Source organism: Bos mutus, unplaced genomic scaffold (assembly GCF_027580195.1).
Source record: "Bos mutus isolate GX-2022 unplaced genomic scaffold, NWIPB_WYAK_1.1 CTG206, whole genome shotgun sequence".
NCBI classification, from domain to species: Eukaryota; Metazoa; Chordata; class Mammalia; order Artiodactyla; family Bovidae; genus Bos; species Bos mutus.
This window is the reverse complement of record NW_027219516.1, coordinates 161-9,401: the sequence shown is the minus strand read 5'-3', so window position 1 is coordinate 9,401 and position 9,241 is coordinate 161. Positions and strand designations below refer to the sequence as shown.

Genomic DNA, 9,241 nt, shown 5'->3' with positions numbered 1-9,241 from the left:
AATAGATGGGGAAACAGTGGAAACAGTGGCTGACTTTATTTTTTGGGGCTCCAAAATCACTGCAGATGGTGACTGCAGCCATGAAATTAAAAGACGCTTACTCCTTGGAAGGAAAGTTATGATGAACCTAGATAGCATATTCAAAAGCAGAGACATTACTTTGCCAACAAAGGTCCGTCTAGTCAAGGCTATGGTTTTTCCAGTGGTCATGTATGGATGTGAGAGTTGGACTGTGAAGAAGGTTGAGTGTCGAAGAATTGATGCTTTTGAAGTGTGGTGTTGGAGAAGACTCTTGAGAGGCCCTTGGACTGCAAGGAGATCCAACCAGTCCATTCTAAAGGAGATCAGCCCTGGGATTTCTTTGGAAGGAATGATGCTAAAGCTGAAACTCCAGTACTTTGGCCACCTCATGCGAAGAGTTGACTCATTGGAAAAGACTCTGATGCTGGGAGAGATTGGGGGCAGGAGGAGAAGGGGATGGCAGAGGATGAGATGGCTGGATGGCATCACTGACTCAATGGACGTGAGTGTGAGTGAACTCCTGGAGTTGGTGATGGACAGGGAGGCCTGACATGCTGTGATTCATGGGGTCTCACAGAGTCAGACACGACTGAGTAACTGAACTGAACTGAAGATAGATTTTGTGTTTCCCTTCTTTCATGCAATTTTCATGTATATGTATATATATACACATATATATATATATATATATATATTCATATATATATATATATATTTTCATGTATATATATATATATTTATATATATATATATATATATATACATGGGTATACATGGATATATTTTTGTCCTCTTGTACCAGTTTCCTTTAACTTAATTTTTCTACTACTCATCTCTGAGAAAGACTTTTTATCATGATTTTCTCTCTGTTTGAATTGATTAATGATTCCAGTTTTTCAGTGATACTAAAGAGTTGACTTAAGTACTATATCTATCTATGTAAAAATGCATTCCTTTGTGAGCAGCCCTGCCCACAGGGATGGTTTTGGCTTTAGTGCTGATGGTGATGTAGTATTATGAGATTGGTATATTTGTTTAGATTATATATCTCTATATAGACATTACATTGCATGCAATTTAAATTTCTGGAGGCCAATAATATATTTATTCTTTATGTCATTAGCAAATTCTATTAATGAATACAAATTAAAATGAGGTGAGTTTTCACTTAATTTGTTTTAAGTATATTAGTTTCATAATGATAATATTTAGAATTGGCAAGGCTGTGGGGAAAATTTCTGTTTAATACTCTGTGATACACAATTTATGACAACAAAAGATGCTTGAAGACTTTGAGAGAGGAATGTTACAGAGTCTATCAAATTTAAACATATGCATATTTTGATGTGGTGATGATATAGATTTCTTCAACAGAAGACATATTTCAACAGAATATTTCAACAGAAATATTTAAACCACTAAGTAAAGATTTCTGTAAGGGATGTTCCTTATGACCCTGTATGTGAGGCAAAATATTAGAAATAAAATAAATTCCAAGCAAAAATGGACTGGTTAAAAGAACTATGTTGTAACCATAAAATGGAATAATGTTTGTATGTGTGTATAAATTTCTCAGTCATGTTTGACTCTTTGTGACACCACAGACTGTAGCCTACCAAGCTCCTCTGTCCATGGGATTTTCCAGGCAAGAATACTGGCTTGGGTAATTATTCCCTTCTCCGGGGGATCTTCCCAGTGCAGAAATCAAACTCGGGTCTCCCACACTGCAGGCAGATTCTTAACCGTCTGAGCCACCAGGGAAGCCCCAAACAGAATAATATGTAGCAATTAAAATGAAGGAGAATTCATAAATACTGACAAATAGTATTCATACAAATTTTAATTAGAATTTCATGTATATTATTACATTGTATGTACTTTCATATGGAGTAAAACACATTAAAGAATGTACATGTACCTACACACAAATGCACATCTGAAGAGGGTGCACTAAACTGTTAATTGAGGATCCATGAGTGCTTACGGTTGGGAGAGGTCCTTTGACTGTAAAGTTTGTATCACTCTGTATGTACTATTTTCCAACTGTAATAACTTACATAAATAAATGCTTTTTATTTAAGTTACTCGTCTTTTGTTCAGAACTATGTTAGAAAATAGTTTTGGCATATTTTTCCTTTCAGATCAATTCAAAAACTTACATTCTGCTAAAGTGTTGAGGGGTCATTAAGCCAAAATCCTGCCAGTAAATGGAACATTTATCAGATGCATATGTAAACACATGATCCAAAGGAGGGGAAGTTTTTTAAAAATATTGTGTTGTCAGTAGCATTCTTCTCATGCTGGGAAAACAAATGACAATGCTGATCTAACCCCTTTACATTCATAAAACCATTCAATCTTTAAAACAACATTTTTAGATGGTAATGTTACTTTCCCATTTTACAGAGAATGAAACTGAGGCACAGAGAGGTTGTCTGACATATTGCAGGTACTTAGAAGAAAGAATCAATTGAAATGTGAAAAATGAAGTATTTACATAGATTTCTTTACATAGAAAGTTGGAAGTGTTACTCAGTCCTGTCTGACTCTTTGTAACCCCATGGACTGTAGCCTGCCAGGCTCCTCTGTCCTTGGAATTCTCCAGGCAAGACTACTGGAGTAGGTTGCCATTTCTTTCTCCAGGGCATCTTCCTGACCCAGGGATTGAACTCAGGTCTCCCACATTGCAGGCAGAGACTTTACTGTCTGAGTCACTGCTAAAGCTTTTACTAATTATTCCCAGTTGAACTCCAGTCTGCTTATATGTCTCTACCTAAGATACCTCCTACCTGGGATTAGTATGGGTATATGTGACTAACTTTCATGAGACACACAACATATACCAGGACATTATTATATTTAAAAAATAATTAAGCTCTAATTTAAGTTCACATTTTTATCACATTTTAATGTCTATATGGTTGAATATTAAAATTTAAACTATAATGCCAGGAAATTAATTTGCTTAATATAACAACTCTGAAAAAAGCAATTGATAAATGGTTAGTTATTGATACATCCCTGGAAGGTCCATAGTGAAACCCAGGTTTTCTGACCCCCAAATCCATATAATTTTGTTCTACACACCATGTATTCACCCTTCTTTCTCTATGCCTTGACCATGACATTGCCCTTGTTCATTCTCTAAATTATAACTTTATAAATTCAGAATTGTCTAAATTCTTGTGTCAAAGACTAGCTTATATTATCTTTTCTGAAGTCTACATATCATACTGTTATTTTCCCTTCTGAAAGTTATTTTGTACAAGCATTGTTTCAGGAGTACTCATTCTCTCTCCCTGTTTTGGAGAAGCCACTGAATTGTATTCCTTGCACTATCAGACATGCTATTCAGTGAGAAATACATACAGTGTAGGTTTTATGTGAACATCTTATGAGCAATAGTATTTCACAGGCACACTGGAAAGAAATAGATGTTATTTCAAAGAAAGTCTAATGGCAGTTACTGAACATTGAACTTGGAATTCTAAGGTATGAAGAAGCTCTTGATTTTTGCTAATGAATGTTTGGGAATAAAACTAGCAAAGACAAAAGAAAGTTAATGGGATTCTTCAACCTGTCAGGGGAATAGGCTCTGAGAGCAGCACTCTCTCATTTCTGGAAGCAAGGGCTGGAACCAGTTTGCCTGGGCCCCAGGGTTCAATGCAGTTCCCTTTGGATGGATTCAGTTTTATGAATGTTATTAAATTTAATTAAATGACTTTACACACAGCATAGCATTTGATATTTGGTGGAACATGACTTACCTAACCTGGAGGTTTTTCAGTTAACACATTCTAGGCATTCAGGAAGTATCAGTTCAGTTCAGTTCAGTCACTCAGTCATGTCAGACTCTTTGCAACACCATGAATCACAGCATGCCAGGCCTCCCTGTCCATCACCAACTCCTAGAGTTCATTCAGACTCACGTCCATCGAGTCAGTGATGCCATCCAGCCATCTCATCCTATGTCGTCCCCTTCTCTTCTTGCCCTCAATCCCTCCCAGCATCAGAGTCTTTTCCAATGAGTCAACTCGTCACATGAGATGGCCAAAGTACTGGAGTTTCAGCTTCAGCATCATTCCCTCCAAAGAAATCCCCGGGCTGATCTCCTTCAGAATGGACTGGTTGGATCTCCTTGCAGTCCAAGGGCCTCTCAAGAGTCTTCTCCAACACCACACTTCAAAAGCATCAATTCTTCGACACTCAACCTTCTTCACAGTCCAACTCTCACATCCATACATGACCACTGGAAAAACCATAGCCTTGACTAGACGGACCTTTGTTGGCAAAGTAATGTCTCTGCTTTTGAGTATGCTATCTAGGTTGGTCATAACTTTCCTTCCAAGGAGTAAGCGTCTTTAAATTTCGTGGCTATAGTCACCATCTGCAGTGATTTTGGAGCCCAGAAAAATAAAGTCTGATACTCTTTCCACTGTTTCCCCATCTATTTCCCATGAAGTGATGGGACCAGATGCCATGATCTTAGTTTTCTGAATGTTGAGCCTTAAGCCAACTTTTTCACTCTCCTCTTTCACTTTCATCAAGAGGCTTTTTAGTTCCTCTTCACTTTCTGCCATAAGGGTGGTGTCATCTGCATATCTGAGGTTATTGATATTTCTCCTGGCAATCTTAATTCCAGCTTGTGTTTCTTCCAGTCCAGCGTTTCTCATGATGTACTCTGCAAATAAGTTAAATAAGCATGTAAGTATACAGAATAAATTAATGACAATTTATAGGAAACCTTCCAAATTATTGGCTATTAGGTGTGTCTAGTGATAATGTAAGTTCAGATTCCTAACTTGAGATTTCTAAAAGGCAGCAGCTGAGAGAAGGGCTTGTGGGTAAGTGATTCATTAGGGAAAACAGAATGAAGTCAGTAAATGGGGGTGAGCAGGACAGGGAATCAGAGAAAGCAATGGCACCCCACTCCAGTACTCTTGTGTGGAAAATCCCATGGTTGGAGGAGCCTGGTAGGGTCCAGTCCATGGGGTTGCTAAGAGTCAGGCACGACTGAGCAATTTCACTTTCACTTTTCACTTTCATGCATTGGAGAAGGAAATGGCAACCCACTCCAGTATTCTTGCCTGGAGAACCCAAGGGAAAGAGGAGCCTAGTATGCTGCCGTATATGGGGTCGCACAGAGTCACACACAGCTGAAGCGACTTAGCAGCAGCAGCAGCAGCAGGACAAGGAATGAATGTAAGTGAATCTAAGACTGTGATAAGATGGCTACCATTGATCCCTTGGCTCCTATCTACTGATGATCTAGGTTTTCCTTATAAAATAATATACCAATAAAGGGCTTTCCTGGTGGCTCAAAGGGTAAAGAATCTGCAATGCAGGTGACCTGGGTTTGATCCCTGGCTCCAGAAGATCTCCTGGAGATGGGAATGGCTACCCAATCTAGTATTCTGGCCTGGAGAATTCCATGGACAGAGGAGCCTGGTGGGCTGCTGTCTATGCAGTTGCAAAAAGTCTTCCTTAAGATATGTTAATTCTTTAAAATACCATGTGATTGATGAAAGAGAATCTTCTAAGTGTCTCAACCAGCAAGTGTGACAAAGGTAAGCAGGAGATACACCTGTGAGAGGTGTTGTAGAGGGAATCACAAGGATAAAGCTATTATCAGGATATAATTGTTAGCAGCTGGTTGTTGTGCAGATGGCTGGAGAAAAAGGTAGGTCAGGAGGGTGTACAATGCAAATAATGTCCAACACATTCAATGATAACTAACTAAAAATAATATTATTTTGTAGACTTTTCAGCTTAGAGATAAGCTTATATCAGTTCAGTTCAGTCACTCAGTTATGTTTGACTCTTTGCAACTCCAAGAATCGCAGCACACCAGGCCTCCCTGTCCATCACCAACTCCCAGAGTTCACTCACACTCACGTCCATCGAGTCAGTGATGCCATCCAGCCATCTCATCCTCTGTCGTCCCCTTCTCCTCTTGCCCCCAATCCCTCCCAGCATCAGAGTCTTTTCCAATGAGTCAACTCTTCGCATGAGATGGCCAAAGTACTGGAGTTTCAGCTTTAGCATCGTTCCTTCCAAAGAAATCCCAGGGCTGATCTCCTTCAGAATGGACTGGTTGGATCGCCTTGCAGTCCAAGGGACTTTCAAGAGTCTTCTCCAACACCACAGTTCAAAAGCATCAATTCTTCGATGCTCAGCTTTCTTCACAGTCCAACTCTCATATCCATACATGACCACAGGAAAAACCATAGCCTTGACTAGACGGACCTTTGTTGGCAAAGTAATGTCTCTGCTTTTGAATATACTATCTAGGTTCATCATAACTTTCCTTCCAAGGAGTAAGCGTCTTTTAATGTCCTGGCTGCAGTCACCATCTGCAGTGATTTTGGAGCCCCCCCAAAATAAAGTCTGACACTGTTTCCACTGTTTCCCCATCTATTTCCCATGAAGTGATGGGACCAGATGCCATGATCTTAGTTTTCTGAATGTTGAAATTTAAGCCAACTTTTTCATTCTCCACTTTCACTTTCATCAAGAGGCTTTTTAGTTCCTCTTCACTTTCTGCCATAAGGGTGGTGTCATCTGCATATCTGAGGTTATTGATATTTCTCCTTGCAATCTTGATTCCAGCTTGTGCTTCTTCCAGCCCAGCGTTTCTCATGATGTACTCTGCATATAAGTTAAATAAGCAGGGTGATAATATACAGCCTTGACATACTCCTTTTCCTATTTAGAACCAGTCTGTTGTTCCATGTCCAGTTCTAACTGTTGCTTCCTGACCTGCATACAGATTTCTCAAGAGGCAGGTAAGGTGGTCTGGTATTCTGATCTCTTTCAGAATTTTCCACAGTTTATTGTGATCCACACAGTCAAAGGCTTTGGCATAGTCAATAAAGCAGAAATAGATGTTTCTGGAACTCTCTTACTTTTTCCATGATCCAGCGGATGTTGGCAATTTGATCTCTGGTTCCTCTGCCTTTTCTAAAACCAGCTTGAACATCTGGAAGTTCATGGTTTACATACTGCTGAGGCCTGGCTTGGAGAATTTTGAGCATTACTTTACTAGTTTGTGAGATGAAAGCAATTGTGCGGTAGTTTGAGCATTCTTTGGCATTGCCTTTCTTTGGGATTGGAATGAAAACTGACCTTTTCCAGTCTTGTGGCCTCTTCTGAGTTTTCCAAATTTGCTGGCATATTGACTGCAGCACTTTCACAGCATCATCTTTCAGGATTTGAAATAGCTCCACTGGAATTCCATCACCTCCACTAGCTTTGTTTGTAGTGATGCTTTTTAAGGCCCACTTGACTTCACATTCCATCAGCCCGTAGTAAATGGGGAATCCCAACAATGTGAAGGAATTCATTATTTTGGGCATTATGAAGAATCCAGAGCTGCGGAAAATCCTCTCTGCTGTGTTTCTAATCATGTATGTATCCACCATTCTGGGAAACCTCCTCATTGTGGTAACTGTGGTCACAAGTCAGAGTCTGAGATCACCCATGTATTTTTTCCTTACCTTTTTATCCCTTTTGGATACTGACTACTATTCTGCCATTGGCCATAAGATGATTGTAGACTCCCTTTCTGAGAGTGCTACCATCTCCCTGGAAGGCTGCATGGTCCAGCTCTTCACTGAACACTTCTTTGGTGAAGTGGGCATCATCCTTCTCACTGTGATGGTCTATGACTGCTCCATGGCCATCTATAAGCCTCTTCACTATGTGACCATCATGAGGCCTTGGATGTGCTGCCTTTTGCTGGGAGTGACTTGGCTGGGGGAGTCCATACATGTAACAATACAACTTCTCTTTATGTATCAAGTACCCTTCTGTGGCCCTAATGTCACTGATCATTTTATGTGTGATTTTCTCCCACTGTTGAAACTGGCCTGCATGGACACCCTCACCCTGGACCTCTTACTCATCCTCAACAGCAGAATGATGTGTGTTACCATCTTCCGGATTCTCATCACCTCCTATGTGGTCATTCTCTGCTCTGTGAAGTCCTGCAGCTCCAAAGGGTGGCGTAAAGCCCTCTCCACCTGTGGCTCTCACCTCATGGTGGTCATTATGTTCTTTGTGCCTTGCATTTTCTTGTTTTTGAGGCCTGTGGTCACTTACCTAATACAGAATGTGATGGCTGTGTCTTTTACCATCATTGCTCCCATGTTAAATCCCCTGATCTATACCTTGAGGAACACAGAGGTAAAAAATGGCATGAGGAAACTGTGGATGAAACAAGGAGCCATGTGTGGTCATTAACTTACAGGCTAAGAGAAATTCTTTCCTGAAGGACAATGAGGTCTTACCTCCCATTCATTATAACCCACTTGGGACACAACAAATGATGTAAATCTGGTTAAGAATGAAAATCAATTTAAGGTAATAAAATTAGGTATTACCTACCTCTCAAGTACATTTTATATTTCATCCCTTTTCTTAAGGCTCTTTGTGTGTCTCTCTGTCTCTCCCTTCCTTTTTAACCTGTCTTCTGCATAATTCAAGTCTTCCTAAATTCAGAACTTTTGTTTATCTGATTCCATTTACTGCTGGAATTCTCTTCCCAGAAATTTTGCTTGTCTCATTCCATCTTATTTTATCTACTTTCATAAGAGTTAGACAAATTTTCCCTGATGACTTTTTCTAGTCATTCCCTTCTATTATTCCCTAATTCTCCATCTGGTTATATCCTTCACATTAATGATCACAAGCTGTACTTTAAAAATTGTTTCTTTATTTTTATTTTCTCTGTTTCCCCCGTAAGATTATAATCTCTGTAAGGGCAGGCATTGTGTTTATTCATTCATGCTGCATGTAGAGCACTGCCAGTCACTTACTAGGTGCTAAATAAATATTACTGAATGAATATAAGCCTAAAATAAATAGATTTTAAAATATCTGCAAATTGGGTACAAAGTAAGGGAGAATACATAAATATTAACTTTTTAGGTGATTGAATCTTCCTAGATTTTTTGGAAGATAGAATCTTTCTATGGTTTTCACACTGTCAAATGTCCTTTTAAGAAGTTCTAGAAGGCAGTGTCATTTCAAATTAGTAGTTTATTGTTTAATATGGAGGACACCACTACAAACATTCTCTACTACTTTTTTTTTTCTTCCTTTAGATGAGCTGAATAAGAAATAGCCATGTCAGCATAATTCAGAATCTGTTGTCTATATCTTGAAGTTACATAATTCTTTATGAGAAGAGAGCAACTATATAGACATAAATTTTTCTTTA

General features: G+C 39.2%; 1 protein-coding gene across 1 annotated transcript; it reads left to right on the top strand.

Moving 5' to 3' along the window:
• The first annotated feature begins 7,332 nt into the window (after positions 1-7,332).
• Positions 7,333-8,262, top strand: LOC102284847 (olfactory receptor 4C6). The gene has a single exon (XM_005888751.1). The coding sequence runs from the start codon at positions 7,333-7,335 to the stop codon at positions 8,260-8,262; it is 930 nt and encodes a 309-aa protein (XP_005888813.1).
• Positions 8,263-9,241: the final 979 nt, after the last annotated feature.